This window comes from Neolamprologus brichardi, chromosome 17, assembly GCF_056152115.1.
Source record: "Neolamprologus brichardi isolate AB-2024 chromosome 17, ASM5615211v1, whole genome shotgun sequence".
Lineage (NCBI taxonomy): Eukaryota > Metazoa > Chordata > Actinopteri > Cichliformes > Cichlidae > Neolamprologus > Neolamprologus brichardi.
The window spans coordinates 30919394-30936461 of NC_142120.1; the positions used below are offsets into that span (position 1 = coordinate 30919394).

General features: G+C 40.2%; 1 protein-coding gene across 2 annotated transcripts in view; it reads left to right on the plus strand.

Annotated features, from left to right (window-relative positions):
• The window catches only part of gpc5b (glypican 5b), a 54176-nt gene extending 37607 nt beyond the window's left edge, over positions 1-16569 (plus strand). For both annotated transcript variants that reach the window (XM_087830869.1, XM_087830870.1), the window contains exons 10-11: positions 14382-14485; positions 15847-16569. In XM_087830869.1, coding sequence (XP_087686995.1) covers positions 14382-14485; positions 15847-15942 — 200 coding nt within the window. In that variant the 3' untranslated portion in view covers positions 15943-16569. The remainder of the gene's footprint in view (positions 1-14381; positions 14486-15846) is intronic.
• Positions 16570-17068: the final 499 nt, after the last annotated feature.

Below are 17068 nucleotides of genomic sequence, written 5' to 3' on the forward strand. Positions count from 1 at the left end.
CAAAAAGGTTAATTAAAAGTAATTTAATATGCTCTAAAGATAACGGACTACTGTGATCTGTGTCAGCTGAGAGAAAGTCTTAGAATGACTGGTGGAAATACAATATCAAAGCTTTTCACAGGATTTCAGAAAGGTTTTAAAGATCCTTTCTGAGCCATTATGTCTTTCTTAGCGGCTTAATACCACCTGAACAGCTGTGGCTCAGGTGGTAGAGCATGGTAGACTGGGTCATCTGCCGATCGATTGGGCCCTGACTTCTCCAGTCTCTGTGCAGAAGTATCCTCGGGCAAGATGCTGAACCCCAGTTCATCCACATGAGTGTGTGTGTGTAAATGTTAGATGTTAGATAAAAGTAATATGTGAATGGGTGAATGACACTTTCAGTAGAAAATGCTGTGAGAGCTCACCCGAATACCAAGGTGCTATAAAAATAGCAGTCCATTTATCAAAATGGGGAAAACTGTAAACACCAAATCTAAAAATGGAAAGAAAGTCATCAGCCTTCGAAAAAACCCCACTGCACATATCTTAATATATTAAACTTAGTTAAATATAGACAGGATATCTCTTCTTTCTGGTAACAAAGTTTATTCAGTCTCGTTTAAGTAAAAGTTTAATTAAAGGATTAGAAATCTCTTTTAAATGTGGCCTGGCCATGAGTTGTTTCAAACAACACGTGTGCGCTACAAACAAGTAAACAGTTCTCATGCAATAACAGATTGAATTCAAAACAAGTAAAATTGCAAAACACTTTTAGTGCAAAGTTAAGAGCAGTCACGCTGACGTAGAGTACTATCGTCTTTATCCTTTAAAATTGACCTAAATTTCCGCAGAGTAGCCTGCAAGGTGTTATAACACCCAACATCACTGACAAGAGTAAGAAGTGGTCTCTTTGGCAACGCTGAATCATCGTGTTTGAAAAACACTTGTAGCTAAATCGCTGTATAAAGGTGGGAAGTTCAACCACTAGAGTAAAAATGTGAATTCCTGTGAGTGTTAAGTTACTCCTTATAATAATGAGAAGGTAAATAACACTGCAAAAGATGCAGGACACGATGCTGACATCCTAAATGGGATTCATCTGCTATGCATATGACCTTTTTTCCTTCCCAAAAAAAGAAAAACGCACTAATAGCCATCTTCTGTGTACATTTTTCAATGCCACTGCTGCAGTGTTTTTATGTAGAAAACAAAAAGCAGCTGGATTGAATTCACTTGCTAAGTGATAATGTAAAGACAACATGGCTGTTTCTAAGGCTCTTGTCGTTTCTGTGTGCCCTTGTTCTTTGAATAGAGATGAGCCTTAGCAAACTATTCAGTTGTACACTTGTAACTGTATCAGTGCTATTTATTCATAGCCGGCCTTCAAGCTAAGGCATGCTTCACTGAGTATCCAGGATGCTGTGAGCCTCTCAGCAGTATTTTAATGCTTTAGAAAAGGACCACGTTTTGTGTTTTTGTTTAATCTCTTTTGTCGCCCCATGGGGACTCAGAGTGTGTACCTCACTGAACAACACTGAACATGCACTTTTATTGAGAAGACTTTATCTCTCACCTAAAATATCTAGCAAACTAGCTAAACTTCAATAACCTCCAAAGCTTTGTGGGTTGGCTAAATGTTTTTATTCTTATCTTTAGATTTCAAAGCTACTTTACTGCTAACACCTTCCCCCACTCACCCTGGTAAATCCTTTTTCCGTGGATGCCTGAACACTATCCTTCATTTCGACACACGGCCTCCGGGAATAACAACTTTCTGACTTGACCTTTGTAAACACTTTTAGTTTACAGTGTGGGCTCAGTCACTCATTTCTGGTCATACTAAAAAAAAAAGTATCTATTGTATAAATTTCAGTCATGCTATGTTTCAAAAAGGACCGTATCTGTATTATTTTTACTGCTAATGACTTGTTAATCTCAAACAATTAGCCAATAAGCAAGTGGTTTATAGTCAGACCTGCCACTTCTCTTCAAACCTGGTTTGTTTAAGCTGAGATGGTGAAAATGGTAAAATCTTTGAAATGGGCCAGTGCAAAACCTGGTTCTGCTGGAGCTTTCTTCCTTTTAAAGTGGAGTTTTTCCTTCCCACTGTCACCAAGTGCTTGCCCATGGGGGTCCTTTGATTGTTGGGCTTTTCTCTCAGTTATTGTAGGAGCTTTACCTGACAAAGTGACTTGAGGTGACTGCTGTTTTGATTTGGTGCTATATAAATAAAATGAAATTGAATTGAAAACTCATGCTGAATGTGAAGAAACCTAAACACGTTCATTGCGACGCAACTTCCCATAACACATACAAGCAACTGGAGTCTCTGAGTTTGTATTGGTGCTTTCCCAGATCAAATCACTGAAGTCACATTTTTTAGTGGGTTATGTAGTTTCAGTAGGATGAAAACCGAGACTGGGAAACAGATTCAGGTAAACTGGTCAGGTCACATATATAATCTCATTGAAAAAAAAGGTAGGAAACCCATGTTGGTTTGTGTTTTGTTTTAAAAAAGGATAAAATAAAAACAGCTCTCTTTTCATCGCTTAAATTCATAAAAAGTAATAGTTCAGTGCCAATGACACGTGGCAGAAGATTTTAATTGATAGTTTGTTCACGCACATCATTCCCGTTCCGTATTTTGGAAAATATGCACATCACGATTATTTCTCAAGCATTCAGATAACTTTGACAAGGTAGCGTTTTCGCTTCCCCATGAGCCCTCTCTGAGGAACGCTTCTGTTTGTTTTCTTATACTGCATGACCTGCTTATTTAAGAACGCTAAAAGTAATGCATTTGTCACTACATTTATCATACCCTTTCCGCTAACCTTGATGTGCCACTTCTGAGGAAAGTCAAACCTCCCGCCTGAAGCTGGTACGTTGGTTATTTGCAGAGAAAATTGCTGGTTATGATTAAGCGAGCCGGTGGCAGCGTGTTGGGATCTTGTCTCTCAAGCCTGGAGAAAGAATCACAATATAGAGTGACAGAATGGGATTTTCTGCATTTCTTTCTGCTTGTCACCCTTTCTATGCATATAAACAAGGCTAACGTGCACTGGAGCTGAAAGAGTGATGCTGGATCAGCTAGACCCCACAAATCACATCAAGGCTCACATCACACAGCCATTTCTTAATTTTTTTCTACTTGTACTTTGCATGTCTGTACAGCAGACTACATCAGTGATTCTGAGGTGAAGTGTAAATAAAATTCTATTGCATGAATAAATTTAGGCTGCTGTGTTGTTTTTAAAGATGCGGCTGCCACTAAATCTAGGCTCTCCAGCTTTATCTCTTTAAAATTCTGCCTACAAACCACTTCTCTAAATCCGAATCACTGAAATGTGGAGCTTATTATTTCACAGTAGAGGAATAGCACAGCATCCAGACTGTGCTTGCATTAGAAAGAGAGTGTGTGTGTGTGTGTGTGTGTGTGTGTGTGTGTGTGTGTGTGTGTGTGTGTGTGTGTGCGTGCAAATGAATCTTTATGACCTCTTGTTTGTGTGCCCAACACTCGTTTCATCTGCGATGTCTGAGATTGAAGCGTCTTTGTGTGTAACCCAGCATGTGTTATGTGTATCTGCTCTCTGCCGCACTGACTGACAGAAACAAATCTAGTACTGTGTTGCTTCTTGACTTACAATGTCTGTATGTGCGTCCTTGAACACACACACACACACTCAAATACCATTGTGTTTTCCTTCTTCCTCCCTAAACCCATATCTATCAGATATGAGAAAGATTAAGAATTTCTTTTGCAAATATTTTGACATAATTATTTCTCGGCTTTGTTGAGAGCTGAGGCGGGACGAGGGCAGCGCGTGTGGGCAGAGAGGGAGGCGCCGTGCCAGGCCATATCGGCGAGTGGCAGAAGTCAAGCTCCAAAACGGATGTGTTTTATTTACGTGGGCAACGTGAAGTTGCTTCAGTTGTGCCGAGACAGCACGCGGTCTGTTATTATTTGATTTAAGTCCATTTTCCACATCAAGGCGAGTTGATCTCAGCCGGGAGGAGGAGAATCAGTTGGCAAACAATGCTCGCCGATCAAAAACAAAAGGAAAAAAAACAGGCATCCGAGCACTCGAGCAGTTAAAAGCAGGGAGCTTAAGTTCAAGCTATCTGTGCCATTAGACGGAGACGGTGAACTCCAGCCAAACTCATGCTGGAGTTCATTCTCACACGGTGTTGTCATACGTTTCGAAAACGTTGTTATGGTGAAGGTTCAGGCGCAGCATTTGTTTCACTGTCACCAGTGGAAAAGCGATATGATAAACGCCTATAAATGCAAAGGCTGAAGCTAATGGATTCGATTTATGGATTTCTGCATCAGCAGTCAGATATAGCTTTCCTCTTTGTAGGTTATTTAATAGTATCATTTATTTATTACATTGAGTCTTTTTATTCTCTTGATCTTTACTGTGCTTCTTACGTCGTTTAGTCATTTCAACTCTCTCTTTTTCTGGAATTCACCAAGATTAAACTGATTGATTTTCCTTCCTTAAACGAGCACAATCCCTTCTTGAACTGGCCCATCTCCGATCGCTCTGTCTCCCTAGACATCCAGGTCCCATAACGTCAATAATGTAAATGTAATCACCTCTTCTCTTCTCTTTTCTTCTCTTCTCTTCTCTTCTCTTCTCTTCTCTTCTCTTCTCTTCTCTTCTCTTCTCTTCTCTTCTCTTCTCTTCTCTTCTCTTACAAATGAAATGCCACATCACCATAGCTGCTGTACTATACTGTGGGGGGTTGAATGCTGAGATAGGGAAACTATAACCTCCAGGTATCCATGAGTCACTTTACAACCAGTAATACCACTCTGGAAAGCACCAAGACCACAGGCTGGTTTATATTCTGCTGCATACTCGTTGGTAATATATTCAGGAACTCTTTAAGCACAAGAGGCATTTGTGTGTGTGTGTCTGTAAGAGAATGTGTGAATGCACTACTCGCAATGGGGTGCTCAATCCCTGTAGCTATGGTTACCAGGTGGTCTGTCCTCCCATGGGTCCTTATTTGATGACAATGAAGGAAGAGGAAGAGAGAAAGGGAGTAACACACGGAGCGATAAGGATAGTAAGGACGTGGTGGTGGGGTATACGTGCCATCTCTCATGGCCAAGTAGCAGTGAGTCTGTGCATTGTTCCTGAAGCACACTGGAATCTGCAAACGCACAGTTTAAGTCACGGTTAAATTGCTGACGGTGTTTGGTTCTTAACATAAACCTGAAATAAATAATAGACATACAAACAGGATAGTGTACACATTGTCCCACCTATCTTCCCTCCATCTTGTCTGCGTTGCTCTGTTGGCCTCTCCACCAATTCCCTGGAGCCAGGTTTGCAAAGCCTTCAGAAGCTATTTCATTTTAAAGGGAAAGGCCAGTGTTTTCTACTGATTAAAAATGTTGTCCCTCTGCCTGAGTACAGTTTGATCTGCATTCATAAGCATCCAGTGCTGTCTAAAGGGAGCCAGGAAGAACAATAAAAAGTCTGGCAAGGCCTCTAATCGGCACTGGTGACTATAAAAGTTCCCAGAGCGAGCCTCATGAACGAATTGAACAGTGCTATAAGATAAAACTGCTTTCTTTGTACATGCATACGCTGGAGAACGTCAGGGTGTAAAACATGCAGTAAATGCAAACAATATCCCACTATTCCACTGCTGCTTCACACCGGCAGTCCAAACCCATCATATCGTCTTTCTATCTTCTTATACTTGCTTGTAGTTGCTTATAAAGACAAAAAGGCAAATTTATTAGATTACCTGTTATACAGACAAGAAAACACAAATGTTTTATATAATTATATATGTAATATATTTATATAAATCTGTCAACAGTCTGTTTAAAACAAAAAATGACAGTTTCTTTAAAAAAAAAAAAATGAATTCATGCTATCCAGCATAACGTTCAAGCACTAAAGCGGTTCTTTTTCTGTTCAAGAATACAAGTAAAAAAAACTGTAATTTGGCATCTCACTCAAAATATAATAAAGTGTTTTTACCATTTTCTGCTTTTTTATAAAACAGTACGCTTTGAAATCCAGTAATGACAACAATAATTATATATTTTAGCTTTAAACTATCATTTTGATTAAAGAGTTTGTCAATTCTGGCGGATTAACCATTATGGAAGCAGAAACACTGATTTTGATAATTACCAGTACTGTTAATTTAGGGCTGCTGCTCTCATTAAATGGTGATAATAAATTCGTTAAGCACTCTGTAAGTTATAGAAAACATAATGATTACCTGATTTGTTTTGTTTCGCTTGCTGTGTGTTAAACAGATCTGTTCCTGATATGATCTCTGTGCTGATTTTGAAGATGAAGCTCATTTACAGTTTTTAAGAATTTGTTAAAATGGCTTTATTGTTCTTTGTGCTGCTTTGTTGGAGGTATTTTCTTTCCTTGTGTGTATTTGGTTGTTTTCTATTGTTTCTATCGGCCATAGCTTTAGGTAAATTGAATAATAATAATAATAATAATAATAATAATAATATTAATGTAACTACAGTGCAGTGTTTTTCCTGTGATTATTTTATAATATAATAATAATGCAATAATGCAGCCAAGTTAGATCCAAAACTGTATAAATTCATACACTTTTCAGTTTCACTGCCCTGTCATGAAGGCATGGGAAGATTAAGTACAACTTTTATGTGATTAAATTCATATACTGCTTATGGTGCTTATGACCACTTAGGTAGCTGACTTGCAAATTTCATGTCAGGTCAAAAAGTACAATACTCAAGCGGCAAGTAAAATCCCGTCTGCTGAGAATCTGTCTTTCCCTGATTAGCCTCCCTAAAAGAAGAATGGTGATGCTATTTTCCAGAGAATTGATTGGTCAGCGTATGCCCTCCACCTCCACTGAATAACCATGGCAATGTTACTGGCTAGGAAGTGGCCTTTCCTAAGGTTGCATTAACTGGCTAAGCCACTAATTCTGCTTCATAGTATACCTCTGCCATGTCGCTTTGACCACCAAGCTCAACACTGCTGGGAAAGAAAATAAAGTAGTTAATTTATATTGCAGAGATGCCAAACATAAGACTCGGGGGCCAGAATCTGACCGGTGAAAAGTTGAATCTGGCCTGCTGGATCTTTTAACTATATTTTCATTAGTTTTGCAGCTTTTTCTATTGATAAGGATTCCCCACTACTATTGCCTATCATTTTACACTGAAGTAAGTAAACCAACAGATAAACAACTAAACAAGAACAAGAAAGTTCTTAATTTTTCCACTATTTGTGAGCCAGACACTACATTTATCAGAATTGCCATATTTCCCGCACTATAAGGCGCACTTAAAATCCTTTAATTTTCTCAAAGATCAACAGTGCGCCTTATAATCCGGGGCACTTTATGTATGAATTCTGGTTGTGCTTACTGACCTTGAACGGATTATATGTGGTACACGGCGCTCAAAATATGTCAAAAAATGTTTTAGTATTTTGGTGAGACTTTGGGAAGCTACGAAGCCGCACCGCTTGATGGATTGTTGGAGCATTACAGCTACCGTAGGCAGGAGCCTCACGGACTCGGAGTAATCTGGGTCCAAAACTCCATCCACTTCACGTCCCAAAGTCAAATGAACACTGAGGCATCACTGAGAGTTAAAAACTGTCTAAATTATTTCATCTGTAATAACATGATCAGTGTTGCTGCTTTACCAGGTGTAACAATTAAGTTTAACATCCAGGCATCCATGAAAACAGAATTTATTAAATTTAACAAACTTAGAAGTTAGCAGGAAGTTAGCTCGCTAGTTTCCACCTAAACATGACATAGCATGTTCTGACTGAGAGATTTGTGAAAAATTTTTAACGTACAGCTCTGCTGTCACTTCAGACATAAATGAAGACAGAAAACTAAACAGCGACTTTTGTAGGGTTACTGAAGTTGGGCTAGCTGGTATATAATGATGTGCTACGTGATCACTAGCGACACAGCTATGTTAGCATAACATAAACACAGTGAAGCTGGAGGATGAATGATGAATGAATAACATTTTTTCCCACTCGATAAAAGTTAACGTGAGGGTTCCCGATGGTTAGGGACAAATGCAATCGCATGGCAGGATGCTGTAAACGGACCAAATTTCAGTCATGAGAACAACTGAGATCCACAATACGAGGTTAGTCATAATATACTGCAACAACACAGGAATAGAGCAGCTGCGAGGGAATTCAACATTAATCAATGTTACAGAAGTGGAGGAAGCAAAAAAGAATGAGTTCATCTGTTTTGTTTCGCTTAATGCGCTTTATAATCTGGTGTGCCTTGTGGTCTGAAAAATACGGCATTTAACTTTATTTATTTTTAGCTCCTGATACTTTTTGTGGTGAAATCACTTGGGCTGGGCATTTTTCTTTAAACAGATGCTTTCCTTTATCATTTTGTTGCTTGGAACTCACAGCTTGCGGTGCATTGATGCTAACTGCTTCACACACCAATTAATGGGGGCAACAGTGGGGCCAAAGAGACTGAGAATCAATGATGTACGTGTGCAGTCGTGTATCTCGCTTTTGCTAATCTCTGTTAGAGTTTAATGACAGATCCTCAGGTTAGGAGATGCAGCTCATTAAAGAATTATACATTCGCTTTGCTCTTACGCTCCGTCTTTTATGCAAAGCTCTCTGTGCTGCTCAACACGGAAGAGATAAAAGTAGCAAAACTTTATGTGAGATGCTGCAAATCACAGCACATCTACGGAAAAGGTCGGCGGCATGGTTGGGTTCACTTATGCTGCCACACCCATAACCTCTATCAAACACACCGTTCATTGCCTGTCTCCTCGTCTATCAACCCATCTATTTGCTTATTTTCAGCCCGCCCCTCTTTACCTCTGACTTTCTGGTCATGTTGGCACTTGGGGGAGTTTGTTCATGCAAATTTGATTCGACATCATCTGTATATTAGTCCTCCTCTCTGCAGGGATGCTATTATTCTCATACTTGACCTTTTGGAGAAGCCTGCTGCCCTTGCTTTGTCTAGCTGTGCCTCCCGCAACACCCTCTCCGGCTTGCTGTTGATGTGTAGCCTTCAAAGAGCCACTCTGCTCGCTTCATTCTTTCATCCACCTTCACCCACCAATCTTCCTGTTCTGCACAGCAGTGCTTTGAACAGGCACACACATGCTCAGCTATCGTCATTTTAAAACACTAACTTAATGATTGCCTGCACGCGTGGTACTTAAGGGACGTCTATAAACTGTAACTATGGTGTTACAATGTATCGTTCTTAAAATCTTACTAAAATGCTTGGAAATCTTCTTCTTCTTCCACCTGTTCTTTTCAGGTTTCGCCACAGTGGATCATTTGCCTCCATCTCACCCCATCTCTAGCATCCTCCTCTGTCACATAAACCCTCTGCATGTACTCCTTTACTACATCCACGAACCTTCTCTGTGTTCTTCCTTTTTTCCTCCTTTTCCCTTGGAAATGTGATGGTAAATTACCCAGAGGGGTTAGAGAGGATGCGTTTCGTTTCTATAGATACTCATAACATAAAGGACAAGCATATCGTTTTCCATTCTGCTCTTATATGTATTTATTTGTTGATTTCTTTGGCCTTCATAAAGATAGGACAATGAGAGAAGGCAGGAAACAGAGATACACAGTGAATGACCTCGGTGTGGATTCAAACGCAGGCCTCTGTGATAGCTTTATGGCATGTGGGTCACCTATTCAATCCAGTGAGCTATACTGGGACCCATGCTCTCTTTTTTATAGTCAGTAAATAACAAGATGACTGCAGTGAATAATACTGCAGTACAGTGCCCTTGAAGGTTTCAACAGGATATCAGAATCACGCGGCTTTCATTGCAAGATTGCATAGAAAGTAGTCATTCATGTCAGGATGTACTGAAGTTCGAAGTCGGCTCCTTTCTTTCTTTGCTTTTAAAGAAAATGTCGCTATCATAATATAATTTAATTCTAATAAGCACTTGCTGAGGGAATAATCTACAGCTACCTTGTACCATGCTCTTTCTGCTCTGTATGCGTGTGTGTGTGTGTGTGTGTGTGTGTGTGTGTATTTCCTCCCTGGGGAACTGAGGCTGAAGTAATGAAATGCTCATTACTGATTCAGCTGGAAATGCTTGGGATACATTTACACGCCCACACACACACACGAGCTATCCAGACGCTTTTCAAGGTCACCTCGCATCATTAGCTTGTGTGTGTCTGTGTGTGTGAGCGAATGCTCCGTGTATATAAACTGAGGAACAACAAGACTGCACCTAATTGGGGCCTAAATTGACAGTTCTGTACAGTACACCACAAGTATTTGATATCGCATGCGATGGATCATTAATGCACTTTCTATTTCACACACGCACATATGCTTAGCGCATATACATCTTCACCTTTGCTGTCAGTTCATCGTTAACTTTGGCTCCTCAGATAATGCTTCTCCTGACAACTGTTCCATGGGCACAAGCAAACACACACACACACACCTGATATTACTCTCTGCACCAAGACAAGAGCACAAATACTCTTCTTTTTTTGCCTGACACATCCCAATGCGTTCATTGAGTTCTGCTTCACACACAGGCGGAGCTGATCAAAGCATAACTAACGAGTTTCTGTGACACACACTGTGTTTTTGCACACACAGACACACACACATGCAGCACATACACTGTGGCGTCTGTTGCCATTAGGAAGAAGCTGTGCTGTCAATAGGGTTTTGTTTTAGCTGGCCAAATGGAGGAATCAGACACAGCTATGCTGATGTTTGGGTAGCAGCTTTCCCGGAATAGTTGTTGCAGGAATGCTAAAGTGTAATATTACAAACAGAGCTCCAGATGCAAATTATGATTGTGGCTACAGTTTGAATGCTTTGTGTCTAAAATAGGAAAACATGAAAACACGAAATATATGATTTATGTGTCACAAAGACAAGAATGAATTTCTCCACCCCAGTGGCACACATTGTGTTTTGCTTGCCATTTATTGCCAATGTCCTCACAATACAGTCCTCACAAAAAGAAAATGTATATATATATTTTTAGTTTATTTTAAAAAAAATTCCCAGACTGTTGAACGTTTACCAGGAGAGCAAAAAGGGCATGGATGGATATATTTATGTCGCATTAAAAAATGCAATGGTAAAGAATTTGACATTTAAATTTTAATTAGGTCTTGTTATTGATCATGATCCACAGCCGATGAGAAATGCCAAACAAGAAGCATTTAATTGTTCCTGCACAAAACGAGAAAAGAATACCAAGGAAAGCATTTGGAGGCCGCAAACTAGAAGAATCTTAGCTTTCAAAGGGTTGCAAAGCTGTAAGGTTTTGACAGTCATCACTGAGCCACGCGTTGCAGTGTGCAGGACCTCTCTCAAGAAAATATGTTGTTGGCGGTGCAGAGAGAGAAGACACTTCTTCTCCCAAGAGAGATGGCTAAAGCTGGGCACCTTTAACCCGCAGCCTGACTCAGCAAGAGGTGCACACATCATGTAACACTGGATGCCATACTGTGCTTCTGGAAAGCAGAAGTTCATGTTTTACCAATGAAGCTCTGTGTTTCCCTCTCACACATTTTAGCAGTGTGGAGAGATGCTGGTCAATGGGGCAAGCGAGTCAGACGTTAAAGTGAAGATTAAACTGCTCAGATTGTGTTATTTTAGGAAAGTGAAGCAACTCTTATGGTTCGAGTTAGTCTGCAGTACATTAATGTCAGCCGAGGTCCTCTGAAGTTATATGTAAGGAGAAACAAAGAGCGAGGAACTCCACGCTGGGCATACAGTCTCCTGTCTAAGGGTCACTACAGCCATTTATGGCAATTCTCCGCCTGCTTTGGACTCTTACTGTCACCTCTGGGTGAGTTCTTCCGCTAAATCCAATTTCCTCCAATCCCGTTGTTTTGGAAAAGTGTCTAAATTACAACTCAGGGGTGACAGGGACATATTTATTGTTTTGGAAAGGAGGAGTTAGTGAATCTGTTTCCATTTTTATCCAGCTGCCCTCTACAGCCATTACAGTTGCAGTTTATTGCAGGACATAGTGACCACTGGTGTCCTGCCTTGTAAAGTGTCAGCTCAGCTCCTTTAGGGATGCAAACTGCAGTTCACTGACTGTCTCTCAGTATGTCATTAATTTGCCCAAATAGACACACACACACACACACACACACACACACACACACACACACACACACACACACACACACACACACACACACACACACACACACACACACACAAGGATAACCCCATCCTTGCAGGTGGCAATAAAGGTCAAACTACACCATGAGTAGGTCCAGAAGCAATCAATCACCTGTAGCTGTGTGTGTCCGTACACAATCTGCTATACGTGATGTGTTCTGGATTGTTGCTAAGAAACAAACATGCCAAAGGGCATGTAGGAGGAGACTGTGTGTTGTGACACACACATGCACACACACATACAAGCTGAAGTGGAAATATCAGTGAAGGTTTGCAATTAAATTTCTTGCCTTCTGTTACAAGACTAATTGCACAAAAAAGTCCAAATTTTAAAATTGCATTTAGCTAAAAGGACATATGCTGAAGTGTTAAAGTGTTAAAATGCTAATATAGTTTCATATACTGAGAACAAAACTCAAAAAAAATATTTATGTCTGAATGCTGCTCTCTGATCTAATGTAGAGTTGCTCTTAGTGAGAAGCAGCAGGCTGTGGATGTTGCCCTTGCATCCTTTTTGCTTGCTTACTGTTGTTCGCAGTTATCTGCCGAATGACAGATCAGTGCACCCCGCCTTCTTGGAGTCGCTGGGTGGGCTGCTTGAGGGTGCTTAATCCAGTGACTTCAACAGTCACATGGGCAACAGATTGATGATCAGTTGTGTAATTGTTGCATCGGATCTCTTTAATCCCTCTGACACATCTTCTGTTAAGGAAGCAGAGTCTGGGCACGAGGTCACTGAGGTAGGTAAGCAACTGTGTTGTTGCCACTACAACATATATATACATATATATATGTGAACTCTCTGCATGTATTTTGCTCAGGTTTTAATAGTTTTCCTTCAGTCATCATTTTGTTTCCTATAATTGATTGGGAAAAATGCCGCTAATGCACTGGGCATGCTTACATCTGCATGCACGTACTCGGGGGAAACATTAAGCTCTGATGTTTCAAAGTTAATGTTGTCTAACACAGTGGACAACGCGCCTGCATTTTTCATCAAACTAAGCTCAGTGCAAAGGAAAGAGAGGCTCGGTTAATATTGTGCTAAAAATGAAACATGAATTCGTCTCGCTGCACTTGTTATTGTGGCAAATCAATAATGACACGACCCAATTCTGTCTCCTAAACAGGTTCAAACCAGATGTGACTCGAGGTTTTCGATTCTGATGGGAACAGATGGTCACAGAGCAAGACCACACACAAACACAGGCGTGAACGCAAACACACACGTTTGTTCAGATAGGAACCCAGGGTCCCATATTGCTCCATGCTGCTATTTGTCAACGGTGCACACAATAAAGGACAGATGCCTAATTGGTAAACATTCTGCTGCGAGTAAATCACCTCTATCATCGGCACACACGCGGTGGAAAACAAAAACACATCAGGCGTCTCGCACGCTGATATTTTGAAGGAGGTTGTCCGTGTTTCTGTTTTAAATTTCTCATATTTTCTGTCTGTAATACTGAGATATAATATCTGTGTGAGTGTTTCAACATTAACAAACTCGCCTCATTCCTCAGCGACTGAAAGAAGCTCTTTGTCTATTGTGCTGCATGACAATATGTATTGTAAGAGACGGAATCAGATTTCTTCCCAAGCAGGTCTGTGTATGACTCTGTGTGTGCGTGTTAGCGTGTTTGTGCCAAGATATTACAGAGAGCGAGAGCTCGTTATGAACGAGTTTTCTTGTGACAGTGCAGGTGTGTATGACAATGTCTCAGACTGAAATATGCGTGTGTGCAACTGTGTTTGGCCGCCGGGAAAGTCTGTTTCCCTCCTGTCCTAATCCACTCACTTACCTGAGTTTCTCCTGCGATAAGTCTGGAGTCCTTCCAACACACACACACACACACACACACACACACACACACACACCTATATGAAAGTGCGGCCGTATACCCATTAGACGAAGTAACATTTTGCACATCTGTGTGTGTTTATGCCTTGTAAGGTAACACTGTGCGAAGCTGTGGGTGGGTGCGGCGAAGTCCATAAATCTTTTAGGTCTAATCAACAAAACACTCATAAATAATGCAAGATTGTGTGCAACCACGAGACTAAAAACAGAACCAAAATAACTTCCACAAGTATTCTCTCTTAATTTAATGGAGATTTTAATGCCAGATTTTCATCAGTGAGCATGTTCTGGGATCTTAACTTGATCTAATCTTATATACTGTCATGCTAAAATCATCGTATTTTCTGCTTTTGTTCAGGGGACGAGCCAGGTGATGCACCCAGCGGTCGTAGTCCAGTAGGAAAGGACAGGACCCCACCTCGTCGTCGCCCAGTCCTGCCTCATCTCCTTCCACCTACACAGGTAAGTAAAAAGAACTCAGAACAATAAGTAAACATGACAGGTTAGCAGACATGGCAATAATTGTCTGCCCATTTCAAAGACAAAGAAAGACAAAGAAACCAAAGAATGGTTCGAATGTGACTGAGAACGAATCAGCCAAACAGAAGTGAAACAAATCCCGTACATCAACACTCATACAAGTGCAGACACACTCGAGAGTTTTTTGGAACGATCTTTTTTCTGACAACCATATCGATTTTTGCCGACTTTCATGGAGCATTAGGGACGGATCTGTAGTTGTGCATCAGTATCGACGATTCTGAGGCCTGAAATCCTCTGACCGTTTTCCAATACTTTTTGGGTTATTTCACACCCACGCACACCTCCTTCAAAGCACTGCAATGAGCTCCTCTGATTAATTACTGAGAAGCAAACACAGAGTGATCGATCAGCCCGTCACATGCAGAGCTCTGTCAGAGAGAGCCTGATGCAACTTGATATCAATGTTGTTCCTGGATGACGCACTTTTCATTGAATAGTGTCTGCTGTGTGATGTAACACCACTGCTTGCTCTCCCTGAAGTTCAATGAACATACAGATGGAATCGTAGATTTAGTTTTTGTTTCTATTTTTTTAGTTGAGCACCTACAGCAAACCTAGTTTTATTTCTAAAGATGTGCACATACTTACAAATGCAAGTACAGCGAAAAGTCTTGAGTCGCCCCTCGTTTCTTTATATAGTGGTCCCTCGTTTATCGCGGGAGTTACGTTCTAAAAATAACCCGCGAAGTAGCTAACTTCATGCTTTACAATTATTATAGATGTTTTAAGGCTGTAAAACCCCTCACTACACACTTTATACAGTTTCCTAGGACAGGCATGAACAGTTTCACACTTTTCTCTTTTGTTTAAACACTCAAAGTTCAAACCTTCGTAGAATAATAAGTCCAATATTATAGAATGAAACCAAAGGCACCCACAACATCCAGTACAGCACTTCAGAGTCACACTGCTAGCGATCGAAGATTCATGTAAATTTGACAAGCTGAACTCATTCTATACTGTACAGGAGACATGACACAAGATTGAATGATAATGGTCTACAGCCAATCAGGACGCAGAACACAATGCGCTGTTAAAAAAAAAAAATCAGCAAAGCATGAGGCTGCAAAAGGTGAACTGCGTTATAGCGAGGGACCACTGTATTGTACCACTACTTTGAAGGTGTTTTTATTTGTATCTGTTATCATATCTATATATCTATATCTATATCTCTATATATCTATATCTATATATATCTATATATATCTATATCTATATATATATTTCCTTGTTAACTCTATTTTCTGTAATGTTGTATCTTATTGCCTATCCTCCGTCAGGTGCCTGTTAAAGGCTGCGCCCACACGATGACTTTTGAGCCTTTGACCCTGCTCTCTCTGCTGCTCTTTCTGCTGTCACCATGGGAACCACGCTGATGAGGAGGAGAAAGATTTGGGGCTGTACAGTGACAGGAAGTGTTGAAAGACTGTATTTTTGTGTTACTTTCTGTAAGCACAGCTCAACCGAAATGATTGTTATGTTGTTCTGGGTCACCTAGCTGTTGGTTTAACACAGCTACAGGTGCGCAGTATGCAATTTTTTGTATTACCTGTACTTACCTCTACATGTGTTCATTTGTATTTAACTTTTATAGAATAGACCACACAGCACTACTGACTTTTTTTGAAGTGATATGTAAATACAAATATATATATTATATATATTTATATAAAGAATTTCTAAAGATAACAAAGGATTGAGTGTAAATTGAGGTTATTCTAGATCAGAGCAGGACATTAAGGGATGTTTGGTTTAGTATTATCTTTAAAAGATGTACAGTATCTTCCACAGACACTAAGACCTGTAGCAAGTATAGTTCATGCTGAGGACCTCCCTCATTAGCGAAGCAGTGTGGTTGGAGGGAACGAAAACTTGTGAAGCCTCATTAATGAAGAAGATACAGGCTGTAAAAGTCCATCTAGGCACTTTCTTAAAAAAGCAAAACAACCAGCTATACTTCAGACTATTAAGAGATGCTCTTGCAGTTTAGTGAAGATGTTCACAGTTTGTCTTCAGATGCACAGTCTCCAAAACTGTAAAAGCACCGTACTAATGAATATAACAGATGTAAGTAAAACTTGAAATTCACTTATTCAACAGAAGGCTCTGTCAAAACATAAGAATATAAAAAAGCACCCAGTAAAAGAGACAACCATCTGCCTGAACAATAAATAATGCGATGTCTCATTTTCATATGCAAACATGAACTGTCATGTGCTTTCAAAGGCTGGCTTCTCTTCCAATGTGTATTAATTGAATTTGCTTTCTCCTTCAGTGAGGTAACGTTTAAGACATTTAACAGTACTGTAGGCTTGTCTTTACTGTTCAAGCTTTTTCTAAATCTGATTTTTGTGATATCAGATTGTCTCCAGTGAGGGGAAATGATGGAATACAGAGATAGTGACCAGGGCACAGCTGAGCCGAGATCCATACGTGATTTAATTAATAATTCATATTACAATTATGACTGAAGATTGCCGAACCAGTCCGCATGCATTTTGT